Here is a 19,851-nt window from a genome sequence, read left to right as displayed (position 1 = left end):
GCTGGATTTTGGGCTCCTTTGGGCTGGAAAAATATTTTCCACCTGGCAACCCTGGTTGCACTTGCAACAGAAGGAAGAGGACAAGGGGCTGGCTGGAGAGAGCCTGTTGCAATCAGTGCAGACAGAGCTGGGTCCCCGTTTTAACAACCGGCTCCAGCACACCACTGGGTCTGACCCAGTATGGCTATTCTTATGTTGTAAGTTTTTTTGGGGTTGGAACACATTGGGTTTTTTTTTTTTTCTTAATTTTGCACTGATACCTTTTCTGCAAAACTTACAAGCACCAGGCAAAAGGTAAACAACGGATACAGCGGATCTGGCTTTTGCAGCGTCCCCAAGCACCACGGCTGGCTGTGATGGAACATACCCTGAATATTTCTAAACGATGCTATTGCTTAGGTTCCTAGTCCTAGCTGAATTTTCAACGCATTGAGGAGTTATGTCAAGCACCTCACGTTCTTCCGTTCTGATTCATAGCTATGAGTTTATGGGTCAGAATTTATATTTCAATTTCTCCATTAGTAATCCCCCCCCCCCCCACGCCTCTTCCCCTACCCCATTTGGCTGACATTCATCAAGGCTTGGGTAAATGACTGAGCCACAAACCATGTTCTGCAGTATAACGAGAGCTGGCTTCGGATTAAGCGCTTTTCCGGGTCAGACTCTCAGGATTTCACTTTCGTATTCCTCTGCCGGAAGAGAAGGAGGAAACAAAACCAACCCAGACTAACTCTCCCGATGAGGCGATTTTTTGCATTGAGGTGAGTACAGACGCTTTTTAGTATTCTTTATTTTAGTTTCATAGTTATTTTTTTTTCATGTCATATAACAGATGAGGTCCCAAAAGTGCCCAATAGATCTGTAAAGTTTCTGCCAGGAATCCAGCATCTTTTTTTTATTTTTAATCTAGTACAGGAAATAGAAGCCCCTGTTGCTGTGTCGAGTCGATGCGGATAGTTGCCCTGCCTATACTAATTAAATAACAATGCTAAAAGCCTTGGTCCCCTATGGACGCAAAATGGATGTGTGTGTGTGTGTGTGTGGGGAGGGCACACCCTTTAGCAATCTAGCCCTGAGGGAAACCGGGAACTGAATTTAGACGGAGAGAAGGTGGCCATAAAAAAATCATCTGTTTCATCTAGATTAGTGGGCTGTTTCCCAGCTCAGAGGATTGTCTTGCTACTAAGATTTAGAATAATGTGACCAGAATGTTGGTAGGCAAGTCTGAAGTGGTACTTTTCCCAAGTGAGGTGGGGGAGAGAAGGACCCCTCCTTGGAGGATGAGGAGTGGGCAGAGCTATCCTGTAGCCAGAGGTTGCTAAACTCACAGGGATAGTCATCCTTGGGGATTTTTTTTTAGATTGTAAGCTCTATCGAGCAGGGACTGTCTCTCTGGCCCAGATGCATCAACAAAACGTAAAAGTCATTACCGTTTTAGAAAACATGAAGGATGCACTAAAAAAAAAAAAAGACGCACATGTTCGGCGCGGTATTCAAACGTCGGATGCGTGAAAGTATCGTTAATCTGGTGTAATCTCCGCCAGCAGTATAGGAAACGCATGCGCACAATCGCCAAACCTATGATATCACCTTGCCCGAAGACGCCGCGCCGCTCACCCCCGTTTCTCAATCAGCCCCCCCTCCGTCTGCAAGAAGTACAGCTGATCACCACTTTTTCGCCACTGCTCCCCGCTTTCTCCTGCATTAATAAAAAATAAAATAAAAAAAAACTTTAAGCTGTCCCGGCCCCCCTCCTTTCCTCTCTTTCCCCCAGCTCCGCCTCCCGCCATCCTCCATAAATAAAGAAGGAGTGGGAAATAGACCAGGCTGACCAGAGACAAACGAGGAGACTTCAGTCCATTGTAGATCATTAAAAAAAAATGTATTTATGTTTATTTCAAATTGTTTGACAAGATTATTCTTATCCTTGAAATACAGCCAAAATAACACTTTTACAATTAGTTTAAATTGAGTACTGTCAAAGAAAATTCTCAAAAAGAGAAAAGAAAAATTAGTGAACAAAGTTACTTCAGCTAATATAAAATTTCAAAACTAAATAGTTACGCTTTCTCAGACCATGTTTAGGTTAGGGGGGATTTATGAATAAAGAAGATTACTTAAGCATTAAATTTAAAACAAAACAAAGCTGCGTGTTCCTCCTACTAATATTTTCAAGATGTTATTACAATTGCTTCATATCCAGAAATGATTTTAACTGATCTGGTGAATAAAAAACATATTTAGTATTACCCAACTTTACAATACACTTACAGGGGTAGGCAGGGCCATGCCAATACGGTAAGCGAGGTAAGCATGGCAGGGGGGCGCCGCCGCACCATGCTTACCTCCTCGCCCTCCCACTCCCATTGCCCAACTGCCCGCGCTCTCTTCTCTCCTGCAGCAAATCCATTTTTCTTTTTTTAATACTTTTAATTTTACCTCCGTCCGGCAGCGCAGCATCAGTGCAGGAGGCGGCGCTCCCGGTCTAGCCTTCCCCTTCGCTCATGTTCCGCCTTCTTCTGACGTCATTTCCTTGACGTCAGAAGAAGGCGGAACATGAGCGAAGGGGAAAGCTAGACATGTCGGGAGCGCCGCCTCCTGCACTGACGCTGTGCTGCCGGGTGGTCACGGAGGTAAAATTAAAAGAGAAAAAAAAAAGAAAGGGAATAGTTGCCGGAGAGCAGGGGAGAGAGAGGAGCATGCAAGGGCAGGGTTCATGGAAGGGAGAGAGAGGAATTGCTGGATAGGGTCAGGGATGAATGGAGGGGGCAAGGGACAGATGGGCATGGATTGATGGGAGGGTAGGGCTCAGGGAGAGAGGGGAATTGCTGGATAGGGTGAATGGAGGGGGCAGGGGACAGAGGAGCATGGATGGGCATGGATTGGGAGGGCAGGGCTTAGGGAGAGAGGGAAATTGCTGGATAGGGTCAGAGATGAATGGAGGGGGCAAGGGACAGATGGGCATGGATTGATGGGAGGGTAGGGCTCAGGGAGAGAGGGGAATTGCTGGATAGGGTGAATGGAGGGGGCAGGGGACAGAGGAGCATGGATGGGCATGGATTGGGAGGGCAGGGCTTAGGGAGAGAGGGAAATTGCTGGATAGGGTCAGAGATGAATGGAGGGGGCAAGGGACAGATGGGCATGGATTGATGGGAGGGTAGGGCTCAGGGAGAGAAGGGAATTGCTGGATAGGGATGAATGGAGGGGGCAGGGGACAGATGGGCATGGATGGATATGGATTGCAGGGCAGGGCTCAGGGAGAGAGGAGAAACTGCTGGACATAAAGGGGAGGGAAGAGAGATGAAGGAGATGAAATGAGGGAAAAGGAAAAGAGGAGAAAAATTGCACATGGATGAAGAAAATAGGCAGAAGCTGAGGACCAGAAATGAAGAAGAAAGGAGGAAAGGAAAGAAATAAATGAAAAGGAAGCCCTGGAAACGGAGTTAAGAGGACAGATAGCCGCAGAATCAGATACTGGGCCAGCATGATCAGAAAAAGAAAGTCACCAGACAACAAAGGTAGAAAAAAATCATTTTATTTTCATTTTAGCGTTTGGAATATGTCCACTTTGAGAATTTACATCTGGTATCTTATTTTGCAATGTATAGCAATTTGTTTCTAAGAATATTGCTGACAATTCCTGTCAGTGTGGTAAGTGGTGCGCGATCATTTTCACCGGGGGGGGGGGGGGCGCCAACTGATAGTCTGCAGGGGGGTGCCAGAGACCCTTGGCACAGCCCTGGGGGTAGGCTAGAAAAAAAGTTCCTCCTATTTCCATTGTCCTTTTCTTCATAGCTAAAAAGCTTTTCTTTTCTTTTCTGTTGTGTTTGTTTTGTTACATCTGGATATATCCACACTTTTTCTCCTCCAAAGAGGGTATTAATATTCTTGAAATAAAGTTTCATTACTAAATTAAGATCTTGTTCCAATACAAATGACACTATACGTATAGTTCTTTCTGTTGTTTTATCCAAAGTTTTCTCCAATAAAGCTGTTAAATTATCCAGATCTATATTAGAATTTCCTGCTTCTCCCGTTTTTCCCAATTCCCCCTTGGGATTCGTAATGTAGTATATTTTATTAATTGGAGGTATAGCTTCTAGTGGCATTTTCAAATTTTCATTTAAATTAAGAGTTTAGGGAAATTCGGAAGTTGCAAGTTCAATCTCCTATTATAATTTTCTATCTGCTCAATTTTTCGACGTAGCTCAGAATTATCTTTAGCCACCGTATATTTAAACTCTTGAAGTTTTTCAACATTATCTTGTAGATCCGAAACTTTCACTGCTAGCTCTTGCTTGACAGATTCTACAGTATTTTTCAAGTCCTCAAGGTTAACGTTAAGAGCTGCTACTTCACCTGACGATTTTTGTAAAGTTGAGTTCATTTCAGTCAACATCAACCAGATCTTTTCCAGACTTACCTCCATAACTTTCTCCGGGATCTTAGTCTCGGTCCTCGGCGCCTCTTGCAGCGGCTCTAGTCCCTCGCTTTGCAGCTCTTATGATGCACTTCCGGCTACGGTCTGAGTCGCTTCCAGGGCAGCTGCTGAAGCCGGGCATGGAGGAAGTGCAATACTGGTGGTGAGAGAGAAATTTCCTTTCCCAGTGATGATTCCTCTTCTCTGGATATCACCACAAAGGGATCCGTTTCCCTCAACATTTGGGAGGTCCCGGAGATGTATTGTTCAATTCTCGGCTGGGTAGGTATAGAGGTTGAGGAGGGCGAGGCTTTCTCACCATCCCTTTACGTTTTGTATGCGGCATAGTGAAAAATCTTTTTAGAAGAAAAGTTTTTAATTCCCAGCTTTGCAAGAGCTCTCCTCACAGCGTCTAACTATGTGCGGCCATCTTGACCCCCCCCCCCCCCATTGTAGATAATCTATTGGTGAAGACTCAACACAGTACCGTGTTTCGGCTGGTAACCTGCATCAGGAGTCTAATAAAATAACAATAAAATATGATAAGCTGCTACAACAAGTATAAATGTTAATAAAATTGCTGTAACACAATTTACCAAAATTAAATACAGAATAGTCTTCTAGACAAAAGAAAAAAATATGAAACAACAAAATTAAAATAAAGAAGGAACTGACCTTTAGGGCAAAATACGTGAACAACATCTAATGGTCAATAAATGTAGACCCAAGAGGATGGAACAGTGTCTAAAATAAACAAATACATCAATTGGAAGACATATGGATCATAAAATGTGTACTATACAACAGATATAAATGTTTATGCAATGGTACTCACGGAGAGAGTGGTGGATACTTGGAATGCCCTCCCGAGGGAGGTGGTGGAGATGAAAACAGTAACGGAATTCAAACATGTGTGGGATAAACATAAAGGAATCCTGTTCAGAAGGAAGGGATCCTCAGAAGCTTAGCCAAGATTGGGTGGCGGAGGCGGGGCTGGTGGTTGGGAGGCGGGGATAGTGCTGGGCAGACTTCTACGGTCTGTGCCCTGAAAATGGCAGATACAAATCAAGGTCAGGTATATGCAAAAAGTAGCACATAGGAGTTTATCTTGTTGGGCAGCCTGGATGGACCGTGCAGGTCTTTTTCTGCTGTCATCTACTACTATGTTAAACAATATATTAAATATATATATAACAAAATGATTAAGACAAAAGTATTAATAAAAAGTAATAATAAAAGAATCAAATATGTTATATATATATTGCATATGAAATAATAGAAAAAAGAAGTGCATAGTAACCAATTGCACTATTCATAAACAGTAGGTATGTGTAATACAAATCTGTTTGTAATATGTGGATAAATTAGCCTTCATATATTGTTTAAATTGAGTACCATTGCATAAACGTTTATATCTGTTGTATAGTACACATTTTACAATCAATGTGTCTTCCAATTGATGTATTTGATGCCAGAAGAGGTGGGGAATTGCACATAGACTCTGAGGACAAAAATCATGGGGTGCCAGTGGAAGAGGGTTCATAGAGAGATCTGGAAGTGTAAGTGCCGGGGATAGGCAGAGAGAGACAGAGATAGGGATGTGTATGTGCCAGGAGCAAGAGTGGAGAGAACTGGGAGAAGGGGGTCTTGGGGACAGTGAGAGAGAAAAAAAGTTAAAGGGTGTCCACCCTGGAAAGCCAGATCACACGGAGATTTGAAGCACTAGTAGCGGCAGAGGTGGCCCATAAGGAGCATTATAGATGAGGAGGTTCTCTAGCAGCCTTGTTGGTAGGATCAACTGAAATTTTTTCGAGATTCTTGTTCTTTTTTTGGGGGGGGGAGGGAGAGAAGAGATCAGAGCAGCTATTGCTACCCTGTTTCCCCGAAAGTAAGACATCCCCCCAAAATAAGACCTAGTAGAGGTTTTCCTGAATTGGTAGATATAAGGCCTCCCCCGAAAGTAAGACCTAGCAAATTTTTGTTTGAAAGCAGGGCTGCCGAGAGCCAGACAAGGCCGCCCCCCCCCCCCCACCCGAGGTCACCGGGCCCCCCTCCACCCACCCTCCCTCGCTCCCGGAACTAACCTTAAACGCCTCCTTTCACCTTCGCAGCAAGCAGCAGCAGGGCAGACCTCTCCTTCCTTCCGTGTCCCGCCCTCGCGGACATTACGTCAGGCGAGGGCGGGACACGGAAGGAAGGAGTGGCCTGCCCTGCTGCTGCTTGCTGCAAAGGTGAAAGGAGACGTTTAAGGTTAGTTCCGGGAGCGACGGAGGGAGAGCGGGCGAGCCAACCCCGATGTTTCCCCGAAAAATAAGACAGCCCCTGAAAATAAGACCTAGTGCATTTTGGGGGGCAAAAATTAATATAAGACAGTGTCTTATTTTCGGGGAAACACGGTAGGGGTTTGGCTCTGACAGTAAGGCTGGTGCTGGGAGTAGGTGGATGAACAACGGAGAAAGATTAAAATTGAAGCGGGTGGGGGTAGGTGGACAGTAGATGTTGGGAGGGTACACACCTCCTGCCACTTAACAGTGGTGGCTTTAGCCTCTCCCCCAATGCTCCAGTAATTACAGCATAAAGCCTCTGCCATTACCAATACACTGCAGGCCTGTTAGTCATGCCTTCCCTGATACTGCAATAAATAGCTTGTGTACATCTTTTTTTTATCAAATTGTACAAATTCCATTTCTAAGTCTGACACCAAGATTTTTGAGCTGGCTCCTAGATCCTAAGAAAATTTGTCAAATTCTCCCTTAAGAGTACTTTCCCTTTGAATGAAGTAGAGAGGTGTGGTAGCCGTGTTAGTCCACTCTTAAAGGTTATCAATAGAAATCAAACAAAATAAAAAATGGAAAAGAAAATAAGATGATACCTTTTTTATTGGGCATAACTTAATACATTTCTTGATTAGCTTTCGAAGGTTGCCCTTCTTCCTCAGATCGGAAATAAGCAAAATCTTCGAAACCTTCGAAAGCTAATCAAGAAATGTATTAAGTTATGTCCAATAAAAAAGGTATCATCTTATTTTCTTTTCCATGTTTTACTTTGTTTGATTTCTATTGATAACCTTTGAATGAAAAAATAGATCGTAGTGAAAGATGGCTCTGTTGCCTAACAGCTCTGTGATAGTCCCAGTGAAGGCCAAAAGAAACCCTTTGCACCTCACTCACTTGCAACTGTGAAAACAAATTAATTCCTTACCTACATATATAGTAATCAGTTTATCTTCCTGGATCAGCCCTTTTCCCTAAAGCAACAATTCATTTATCAACCAACATGCCAGGAAGGTAACAATTATTCTATATTGCCATCAATGTGCTTCTAAAAAACACCCCTTTTTAAGGAGGGAGGGTAGAGAAGGATTCCTTTACTTGACATGGCATCATCAATGTGAAGCATAAGAAGTAACCTTTGTTATATGGGACTGAATTGATCAAAAGAAATCATAATAAAAACTCCTTTTCTAACATTTGTCTTTCAGGTGATGAAAGGTCTGAGGAGAACGGCTTAAATGGTGATCTTTGTCTTACTTTTCCTCCAGGGTATGTCAAGAACAAGCTGTAGAAATAATACTGATGAGTCAATCCCTATTCTATATAAAGTTAAGGATGAACAGATGGGAGGTGCTTAACTAGATCTGGACTCTCTAGAAACAAGGGCTTTGTATTGCCATATCTTTTTTTGAGAAAATATTTAGTGATAGAGAGAGAAAATATTTGTTTGTTACATTTGTACCCCACGCTTTCCCACTCGAGGCAGGCTCTGTGCGGCTTACATACTAGGGGAAGCGCATCAATGTTTCTGTTGTGTTGCATTATATGCAGAGTGGCTTCTTCGGGGTTCAGTTTCATTTTTGTCTATATATTTCTATTTTTAGTTTGTGGTTACTTATTCTATACTGGGTGAGGGTGTGTTTGCGTTCTGTGTGTGTAAAAGATATGGTTTTCTGTTGGTAATGATTGTGGAGGATTGATCTGTACTAATCTGGATTGTTAAGTTTTACAAATGGGTGTACTGGTGTTTTAGTGCTCACTGCAGTGTTTAAGATGATGCCATTTCCTAGGTACACCCTTGCTGCTTGACTCTGGATTATTATTATTATTATTTATTGCATTTGTATCCCACATTTTCCCACCTATTTGCAGGCTCAATGTGGCTTACAGAGTTTTGTTATGACATAGTCATTCCAGGATATCAGATACAATTGGTAATGTAACAAAGCTTAAATAAGGAATACAATTGGTAATGTACAAGCTTAAGTAAGGAAAGAGAGAAGGAAAGTGTAAGGCAGGTAAGTCTAGAAAGTGGACTTTCATAACTGGGTGGGTTGGTGAGGTGGTTTTGTAGGCTATGGGTTCTCTTTGTAGGCTTTGTTGAAGAGATGTGTCTTCAGAGATTTGCGAAAGTTATTTATTTCGTCAATAGTTTTCAGTGCTGTAGGTAATGCATTCCACAATTGCGTGCTCATGTAAGAGAAGGTAGTGGCATGTGTCAGCTTGTATTTTAATCCTTTACAGCTTGGGGAAGTGCAGATTGAGAAATTTGCGAGATGATCTTATGGCGTTTCTGGGAAGTAGGTCCATTAGGTTTAGCATGTAGCTTGGGGCGTCTGCATGAAAGAGCAATTGGAGTCTGAACATAAATTAAATTACATAAACAAACCTGACCTACCCAAGGTAGGTACTTTGTACGTCTAAGTGCTTTGAAAATGAGCCCTGTAGTGAATTAGTACTGAAAATCAATTCTAACTAGCTAAGTCATAATCCCCCTGCCTCCCAATAACACTTGTGGAGCTTTACCCTGACCAGTTAAATTTGGCTGCCTTGTGACTTTGAGGTTAAATTTTAGCTGGTTGGTGGGGAGGGAATTTTTAAAAGCAAGATTTTACCAGATAACTCATGGGTTCCCAAATCTGTCCTGGGGAACTCCAGCCAGTCATGTTTTCAGGATATCCATAATCAGTGTAATTTTTCTAACGAAAAAGGTTCCGGTACTCAAATGCCAGGCCACCCTTCAGGGGTAGGGTAATCACTCAGGGGCCCAACCCACAATAACCAGGCCCCCTGCAACCATTCACAGAACCTATGACAAGGCAGAATTGATGTGTAGAGCCTGAGCACTTTCATTAAAACTTGGGGTCCATGGGTCAATTGTAGCAGACAATGGAAAAGGTGCCGGTACTCAGTACCCCCAAGTACCCCCTCAAAAAAAGCCCTGTCCATAATGAATATGCATGAGAGATTTGCATACCACAAATGTTTTTCACACCGAGGAGAGGGTGTGACTGGCCCCAGGTGTCATGCCACCGCCTAGAACAAACTGCTCATGTGAATCAGCAGGCCTCCGCAGTGTGCCATAAGGGTGGGGAGCAGAAATATAATAGTAGCTATGCAGGGAAGGAGCAAAATTGAGAGGCGAGGGTGTGTGTGTTTGAGGGGAGGGAGAATGAGAGGATGACTGAGGGCAGACAGAATTAGGGATTTACTCGGAGTTACAGGGAGAGAGAACTGCAGTTGGAGTGAGAGGGGGAATTCGGAAGGCTGGAGCTAGAGGGGTAAAATGGCACACCTTATGATAAGGTAATTATTTTTTTATTATATATAATGCAGATTTTTAAAACATTGTGTGTAGAATTCTCCCAGGAGTAATGTTTTCAGTAAGAACTATGAAATGAGTACTGTAAAAGCTGGAATGAACAGCCATAGAGTACTGACTTCCTGGGGTGCTGTCCATGCCATAAATAAACTAATTCCTTGAACGGAATATAAGAAAACATCCCCAAAACACATACGAGTTCATGTTGTTAATCCTAAAAGAAGAGGTTCATTTTCATCTTTTCCCATGTTTTTTTAAAATAAACCAATTCTGCTGAAGTCTCTGCCACCTATTCAAGGCTAAGCTCCTAAGGAAGGGATCCTCAGGAGCTTAGCCTTGAATGGGTGGCAGAGACGGTTGGGAGGCGGGGCTAGTGCTGGGCGGACTTATACGGTCTGTGCCAGGGCTGGTGGTGGGAGGTGGGGATAGTGCTGGGCAGACTTATACGGTCTGTGCCAGAGCTGGTGGTGGGAGGCGGGGCTGGTGGTTGGGAGGCGGGGATAGTACTGGGCGGACTTATACGGTCTGTGCCAGAGCTAGTGGTGGGAGGCGGGGCTGGTGGTTGGGAGGCGGGGATAGTACTGGGCGGACTTATCCTGTCTGTGCCAGAGCCGGTGGTGGGAGGCGGGGCTGGTAGTTGGGAGGCGGGGATAGTGCTGGGTAGACTTATACGGTCTGTGCCAGAGCCGGTGGTGGGAGGCGGGGCTGGTGGTTGGGAGGCGGGGATAGTGCTGGGCGGACTTCTACGGTCTGTGCCCTGAAAAAGACAGGTACAAATCAAGGTAAGGTATACACAAAAAACTAGCACATATGAGTTTATCTTGTTGGGCAGACTGGATGGACCATGCAGGTCTTTTTCTGCCGTCATCTATTATGTTACTATGTTTGTTGAGCTTATGAAAAGAAATGTCATAAGGGTTAGCTCTATTTGAAAAAATGACAAAAATTACAGCTAAAACAAAAGAAGTGTCATTGGGGGGAGGGGGGGGAGGTTCCACTTTTCAAAACATTTAATCATTTAAATTCCAAGAGTTAGTTCAGTAATTCTCAAACCCCAGCCAGTCAGGATATCCACAATGAATATTCATGAGATCAAAATCCACACACTGCCTTCTTGGTATGCAAATCTCTCATGCGTATTCATTATAGATATCCTGAAAACATGACTGGCTGGAGTTCACCAGGACAGGTTTGGGAACCCATGAGTTATCTGGTAAAAGCTTGCTTTTAAAAATTCCCTCCCCACTGACCAGCTAAAATTTAACCTCAAAGTCACAAGGCAGCCAAATTTAACTGGTCAGGGGAAAGCTCCACAAGTGTTATTGGGAAGCAGGGGGGTTATGACTTAGCTAGTTAGAAGTGATTTTCAGTACTAATTCACTACGGGGCTCATTTTCAAAGCACTTAGACGTACAAAGTACCTACCTTGGGTAGGTTAGGTTTATTTAATTTATGTTCAGACTCTAATTTCTCTTTGAATATTAATTTTCCACTTCCCCTTCCCTTCTTTCCCCTTTTTCCCTGCCTCCCTCCCCTCTACTACTACTACTATTTAGCATTTCTATAGCGCTACAAGGCGTACGCAGCGCTGCACAAACATAGAAGACAGTCCCTGCTCAAAGAGCTTACAATCTAATAGACAAAAATAAAGTAATCAAATCAATTAATGTGTACAGGAGGGAGGAGAGGAGGGTAGGTGGAGGCGAGTGGTTACAAGGACAGGGAAGAGAGATTCGCTGGACATGGATGGCAGGGGAGTACAGGGGATAGAAGAGAATCGCTGGACATGGGAGGGGAAGGCAGGGAAGAGAGGAGAAATGCTGGAAATGGATGGAGAGGATAGCAGGAGATAGAGAATTGCTGGACATGGATGGATGGAGGGGTTGGCGGGGAGAGAGGAGAAATGCTGGACTTGGATGGAGGAAAGGGGAGAGAGAATTATTGCTTTATATGGATACAGGGGAAGGAAGAAAGGAGAAATGCAGGACATGGATGGAGGGGAGGAAAGAAAAAAGAAGATGCACATGGATGGAGATGAGGGAAAGGGAAGAGAGGAGAAAAACTGCACCTGGATGGAGAAAATAGGCAAAAGCTGGATCCACGTTATACCTCCTCCAGTCAATTCCATGGAGGAGGACCCAGCTTTTACTTATGGATGTACGGCAAGAAATGAAGAAGAAAGGACGAAAGTAAAGAAATAAATGGAAAGGAAGCCCTGGAAACAGAGTTAAGGGAACAGATAGAGAGCAGCAGAATCAGAGACTGGGACCAATATGGATAGAAAAAAAAGTCACCAGGCAACAAAAGTAGAAAAAACATCATTTTATTTTAATTTTGGTGTTTGAAATATGCCCAATATGAGAATTTGCATCTGCTGTCTTATTTTGCACTGGGTATACTGAAGCTGTTAACAGATTACAGAAATTATTTATAATGAAAAAACTCATGTTATTTTTTTCTCCTATACTAATATAATATTTTCAATGATGTCTGTTTATATGCGCCATGGCTGGTATAAGGGGTGTGGCTAATGTGGTTATCATTAGGGGTGGAGCCATATGTGGTGACCCCGCCCATAATGAGTACCGGCACCTTTTTTTCTACAAAAAAAGCACTGGGTACTTGTAACCTGGATTGGCCAGTGTTGGAAACAGGATATTGAGCTTGATGGACCTTTGGTCTTTCCCAGTATGATAACACTTAGCTTTCAGAGGCAATACTTCTTCGTTTTCTGCCTTTGAAAGCTAGTCAAAAATGTATTAAGGGCTTCCTCTCATTAGCCGCACGGGAATCGCTAGCGTGGCTTTGTAAAAGGAGCCCTAAGTTACTCCAATAAAAAAGGTATCATCTTAATTTGTTTTATTTCTATTTATTACTTAAAAGGGGACTAATGCGGCTACAACACCATTTTGTAGGAGACATAAAAAGAGCCACTTTTCTATTTACAGATTTTTTTATTTTATTAATTTGTAATGGTTGTGAACACTACATAAGAAGGGCCCTGTTTCCTAAGCTGCGGTGTAGGTGTGCAAACCTTTTATGTGCGCTAATGCTAGACACCCATAGGAATATAATAAGTGTCTCTATTGTTAGTGCGCGCTAATTTTTAGTGCACTAAAAAGTTAGCGCGCCTACAGCGCGGCTTAGTAAACACGGCCCTGTTTTAGAAAGCAAATATTAGAAAATGTGAACTTTTTGTAATATATGTATATATATATATATATATATATATATATATATATATATATATATATATATAAATTTGTTTTAAAATCTGATTATTTATTTATTTATTAGGATTTATTTACCACCTTTTTGAAAGAATTCACTTAAGGCGGTGTACAGTATCACTATCACAACAAACTGCAGCCTTGTGAAGATGGGTAAGCTTGCTTTTTTTTTTTTTAATTGCATTTGTATCCCACATTTTCCCACCTATTTGCAGGCTCAATGTGGCTTACCGAGTTTTGTTATGACATAGTCATTACAGGATATCAGATACAATTGGTAGTGTACAAAGATTAAGTAATGGAAGAGTGAAGGAAGGTGTTAGGGATGGTAGTATAGAAGGGGGACTATCATAGCTGGGTGGGTTAGTGGGGTAGTTTTGTAAGACTATGGGTTCTCTTTGTAGGCCTTGTTGAAGAGGTGTGTCTTCAAAGATTTGCGAAAGTTAGTTATTTCGTCGGTAGTTTTCAGGGCTGTGGGTAATGCATTCCACAGCTGCATGCTCATGTAAGAGAAGGTGGTGGTGTGTATCAGCTTATATTTTAATCCTTTACAGCTGGGGAAGTGCAGATTGAGAAATTTGCGGGATGATCTTATGGAGTTTCTGGGAGGTAGGTCCACAAGGTTTAGCATGTAGATTGGGGCGTCTGCGTGAATGATTTTGTGTACCATCGTGCAGATCTTGAACGCAATGCGTTCCTTGAGTGGGAGCCAGTGAAGTTTCTCTCTTAGGGGTTTTGCACTTTCATATTTAGTTTTTCCAAATATGAGTCTGGCGGCGGTATTCTGGGCTGTTTGGAATTTTTTTTAGTTTGCATATATTTAACATTTATATTAAAACATACTTCTCTATTTTGTTTAAGAGTACCAAACACTGCCATTAGAAGAATGGAACGAAAGCCATGTGAGATGCTGGTTAGAGTCTATACAAATTAAAAAACAGTATGTAGAGAAACTATTTGAAGAGGAAGTAACTGGGCCTGTACTTAAAGAAATTGATGATAAATTTCTGAGAAAAATTGGTATGAAAGGAGGACAAATCGAACTCCTCATAAAAAAAAGAAATGACATGAGAAAAATTGCCCAACCAAACTTTCAGATCTCAGAAGATTGCAAAACAGCTGCTTCTGCTGAAGATGCAGCCTCTTCTGATCCTACAGGTGCAGGAGCAGGGACTGGAAAGGGCGTCAGAGCTTTGACACATGGAAAACAAAGACATCAAGAAGATAAACCAAAGCATGAAATAAACTCTCAAATAAATGCAGCACCACATAGGAAGATCAAGAGCCAGGTGGAAAACAGCAAGCATCAAGGAAATGACACATCAATTGTGACTGTTGAAGGTGTTAACAAGTTTGTAAGTCCACACACTGAGAGTAAATGTCGACCATTTTTAATTGAAGATAATAATTTTAAGTATATGAAAAACACAGTCCTCCCGCCAGAGACGGGATTTATAGATCTGATTATACCTTGCCATGAATTCAAATCATTTATTACTGCTTCAGCACTGGATAGAACAAGGCTGCAAGCAAAATTTGCATACGAGGTTATTCGATTTGCTTCTGCTTGCATGAATGTTCGAACAAATGGCACCATACATTTTGGTGTTGTAGACAGTGTTGAAAACAAGGAGTGCGAACATGGAGAAATAGTTGGAATTAAAGTAAAAGATAAAGATTGGTATGTCGATGCATTGGATTACATTGACAAATGTTTTGCTGAGAAACTGCAGTGTGAAACTGCAAGGCACTGCATTCGCCCCCCCAAATTTATTGAGGTGATTGAGAAGGGAACTGAAGACAAGAACTTTATTGTTGAAATTGACATTGAACCACTGTACAGCAAAGTGAATGGAAAGTATTTTGAAGTAACTCTTCCAAAATTTCATGAAGATTCCAATAAAGTTTCTTATGAAAAAAAAGCTGTTTATCAAAGAGTAGGATCCAAGTCTGAACCTGTTAAATATGAAGACCATCTTGCCTTTATTCAGGGATTACAAAGTACAGATGCAAGAAGAAAAGAGGCAGAATCAAGAAATACAGCTGGTACAGAAAGTACAGACGACTTGGGGAGAAAGTTATCTATTCTTCTAACTGATGGCAGAAAATCTCTTGATAAGTCATTGTGGTACATACTTGTCACAAATGGATGTGGAACAGAAGAACTGCAGCACAGTCATTTTTTAATGCGGATGAATATTTTTTGTGTTTTTGATTTTGATGCAGATTCTGAATGCTCAGGACTTTGCTCTAAGTACAAAGAACAACGTGCTACAAACTTTCATTCCTTGCAAAGTTATTCTAAGGACCAAACAATGAGCACAAGTGATTTGATAAAACAATTGCATTTATTTGATCAAACTAGTTGGATATTTTGCAATGGACGTACCCATTATCTAGGAGGTGATGATCCTTGTGATGAAGACACTTGGATCAGAACCAAAAAGAAGTCCTTAAAGAAAGCAGTTTCTATTATTTGTGATGAAATTCTTCCAAAAGGTTCTTTTATTGTAATTTTTTTATTGTTGTCGCCTGTAGAGAGACCAATTATGGATACTTTCAATGAATTCTATGAAGAAATGCATGGTATGGAATATATCATTTGTATTGCTGAGTGTCGAGAAAATTATGAGAAGTGGGCAAGTCGAGCTCAGTTATCATGTCCTAATCGTGAAAAGCTTGATGAGATAAGTGTTGTTGGTATGAAACTCAGTCACGTAGATGCCACTGTTCAAGACATGTTACCTGTTACAGATTATACCAGTCATATACCCGTTTCCAATAAAGGACAGTGTAATCTTGGAACACTTGAGAAAGAAAGAATGTTTTCACTTGAAATTTTATGTGTAGATGAATGCAATGATATAAAATTGGATGTGATAAATAAAGAGCAAATACAGGAAATAGAAAGTACATTTTACCGAGGCGGAAAAGTTAGCTGGAAAAATTTTTGGCTTGCTGAAAAGAAATTTTGTGGTGAAGTTATTGAGCGTGAGGCATGTGAAGAGGTTCGACAGATTTTAGATGGAATTTTGCACAGAAACTCAAGTAAACTTCCCGTGGCTAGAATAAAAATAGTTCATCAGCCTGGCAGTGGAGGAAGCACTATTGCACGACAAGTTCTTTGGAAAACCAGAAAGGGATTAAGATGTGCAGTTGTTAAGTTAGCACTTCCAGTCTCAACAGTCTGTGATCATGCAGTTAAATTTAGAGAATATGAAGAGAAAGACATCAATCAGTGTCTCCCAGTCCTCCTCCTAGTTGAAGACTGTGATGAAGAATACCTTGATGATTTAAAACATGAATTAGTAACTGCCATTACAACTAAAAACATTACTTCCTTTAAACCATGTTTCATTCTCATGAGCTGTAACCGATCAAACACACCTGAAAAACTTTGTAAAGCTTCTCCATTAGAAACAGTCGCAGTCACTCACAAACTGAAAGATGGTGAGAAATTGTTGTTTGAAAGTAAAGCTAAAGAACTTGAACGGCAGTTCTCACCAAAATTTATAATAACATTTGTTTTAATGAGTAAAGAATTTAATGAACACTATGTCCGTGACTTTGTATATAATGTGCTGCGTGACATTGACCACTCATCTTTTGTAACACGTTTAATGAAATATGTTGCATTACTGAATTCCTATGTACAAAATTCATACATTTCCTTGTCCCATTGTGAGGCTTTTCTGGGACTAGGAGCATGTACAAATGATGAAAAAAACAAACTACGACAATATAATTTCAAAAGTAATTTAACTGATCAAGCAAAACTCATTTTCATTGAATTAAGAGAAAATACCACATGGATTTCTTCTGTGTGTATAATACATCCTCTTGTTGCAAAGGAAATTTTACATCAGCTTTCAGAAAACCAACTTCAAAGTGAAATTGCTATGGGCCTTCTACAAGAAACAGTTCTCTTTCAGCATCGATTTGGAAGAGATGAGTTTATACGATTCACTAGAGCTCTGTTCTTGCATCGTTTTAAAAAGAGTAAGGGAGACGATGTTGAGAGCTTGTTTTCTCCACTCATCGAGCACATTTGTGGAGTTGAAAAATGTTGTGATAAAGCTATTGAACTCTTCAAAAAAGCATATGAATGCTTTGGAAAAGATGCTTTTTTTGCACAGCAGTTGGCCCGATTACATTACAATTATGAAAAATTTGAAGACGCTAAATTCTGGGCAGAAAAAGCCAAATCACATTTGCCACATAATTCTTTCATTTTGGATACTGAAGGGCAGGTGTACAAAAAATGGTTTAGTGTTAAAATAGACAAGAAAGGCAATGATGATCCTACATCTTCAGAAATAATTGAATTGATAGAAATTGCCCTAAAGGCCATGGAGTGCTTCAGAGCTGCACAAGCAGCTGCAAAAGCAGAGCCTGACAACATGAACAATTCTGGCTATTTTGGAGAAGTAGATGTTGGGTGTCGTTTACTACAACTGTTATCGTCACTTGAAATATTTCATAAAAATGAAGAGAGTGAAAAGTGTGAACTAGTGAGTTATTTGATCACAGAATATATTCCAGATGACATTAAAAAACCTTGGAGTAAGCTTCATAGCCGTTTAAAAGGCTTACACAGGAATATTTATAATGCTCTAGATTGGATTTCAGAAGATCTGAGTTATTTTCAGACTGATAAAAGTGAAGATGAAGAACAAAACAGTAAAGTGGAAGAAAATCCCAGGAAATGGCTGGTAAAAAAAACAAAAGTATTTGCAAAATTTTTTTCTTCAAAATTCCCTTCTGAAGAAACTAATGAAGGATCTAGAGATCAGAACTCGATGACACAATTAATGAAATCAATGGTCATTTGTAAGCATGGCGGTGGGAATCCCACCACAATTCTTTCGCTGTTGTCAGATTTGAAAGATGAAAGGTCAGCACAAAAATTAGAAACAATAATAAACCTTTACTCAAAAGATACAACAAATCTTGAGGACAGTAGCCTTATCAACTACATACTATGTCATGTTTCTTTGGGGTGTGTATGTCCTTCATCTCCATATCTTTTATCATTTCAGAAACTTAGAGAACTTAGCAAAAGATTTCTTCAGAAGAGAAAATTCTTTTCAGCCACTGCCTATTTTTTACTCACTTTACTGTACTGGCCTGATAATGCAGAAGACATCAGACCTGATCCTGGTAAAGATGATATTTTAAAATTAGCAGTAGATAGCTTGAAGCGACAACATGATGAAAAAATAAAAAATGTTCCTGTTAGAAAAAAGAAAATTTATACTCAGTTCTTCTTGAGAAATGGCTATGGGCTTATAAAGATAATGCACAGAAGTAGGATTGAAAAGCTAATTAAAGGCTCCCTAAATGAAAGGCGTTTTAAGTGGCTAAACGGAGAGGTCTGGAAAACAAATTCTGTTCGACAAGCACTGAAACGAGTTCATGGATGGACAGAGGATGGGAAGGTGTTTGTACGTGGCCATAGTCAAAAAAGCAAGATTGAAATGTTGCCTTTATATTATGCCTCAGTACCTCAGGGAAATGAAAATGTCTCATTCTATTTGGGATTTTCTTACAAGGGTCCTGTTGCTTATGATGTACAGGGCACAAGTTAGAATCTGGAACATTTTTAACAGTGATCACTGAACAAAAAAATGATACAAGACAATAGCAATAACCTTTTGAATAGTTAAAGTTTATAACTTGCCTTTGTATAAAGTACATATTCCACTGGTTCATATCCTAAGTTTAATCTTGACAATACTATACCAGACACGTGTGGCAAAGCTGTTGTGTTTTAAATATATCATAACTTTATTTAGATCAAAAGCTTCTGCTTTATATTGTCTTACTTATCTAAATATATTCTTGTTAACTTTCAAAATTATATATTCTAAACAGAAATAACCTTTACTGTTACCCAGTGAATATTTTAGTGGTGTGATGTAAAGGCCTATTTTCAAAGCACTTTGGACGTTTTGCTGAAAACATCCAAAATTCAAGTGGGGAATTTTCAAAACAGAAAAATGTCTTTAAAAAAAATGTTTATTTGCTAGATGTTTTTGTGCTCTGTGCATTTATCCTTTTGGTCCACTTTCGAAAAATTAAACTGCCAAGTGAAAAACACACAAAATCAAGCCATTGGGATGTAGGAGGAGCTAGCATTCTTAGTAGACTGGCCACACAGACATCCCAGGAAAGCAATAGGGCACCCTAGGGGGCACTGCAGTGAACTTCAAAATAAATGCTCCCAGGTACACATCTCACCATTGCTCCCTTATCTTGTCTGCTGAGCACCCCAAAACACACTACCCCCAATTGTACACCACTATAAAACCCTTATGGGTGAAGGGGCACCTGTGTGTGGGTACAGTGGGTTTCTGGTGAGTTTTGGAGGGCTCACAGTTTTCACCACAAGTTTAACAGGTGAAAACTGCACCCACCACTAGACTACTCCTGGGACCTGCATACTGCTCTACTGGACCTGAGTATAACATCTAAGACTGGCATAGAAGCTGGTAATGTTTTTAATCACATTTATTGGGGGTGGGAGGGGGGGTTAGTGACCACTGGTGGAGTAAGAGAAGGTCATCTCTGATGCTCTTCAGTGGTCATCTGGTCATTTAGGGCACT

The 19,851-nt window shown here is 40.9% G+C and overlaps 1 protein-coding gene across 1 annotated transcript; it reads left to right on the top strand.

The window, feature by feature from the left end:
• Positions 1–7,932: 7,932 nt before the first annotated feature.
• Positions 7,933–18,833, top strand: LOC115472571 (sterile alpha motif domain-containing protein 9-like). The gene is made up of 3 exons (XM_030206866.1): positions 7,933–7,962; positions 13,313–13,398; positions 14,107–18,833. Exons 2-3 carry the CDS (start codon positions 13,395–13,397, stop codon positions 18,831–18,833), a joined length of 4,731 nt encoding a protein of 1,576 aa, XP_030062726.1. The 5' UTR covers positions 7,933–7,962; positions 13,313–13,394.
• Positions 18,834–19,851: the final 1,018 nt, after the last annotated feature.

Source organism: Microcaecilia unicolor, chromosome 6 (genome assembly GCF_901765095.1).
Source record: "Microcaecilia unicolor chromosome 6, aMicUni1.1, whole genome shotgun sequence".
Lineage (NCBI taxonomy): Eukaryota > Metazoa > Chordata > Amphibia > Gymnophiona > Siphonopidae > Microcaecilia > Microcaecilia unicolor.
The sequence above is the reverse complement of the archived record's forward strand: the minus strand, read 5'-3'. Positions and strand labels throughout refer to the sequence as shown.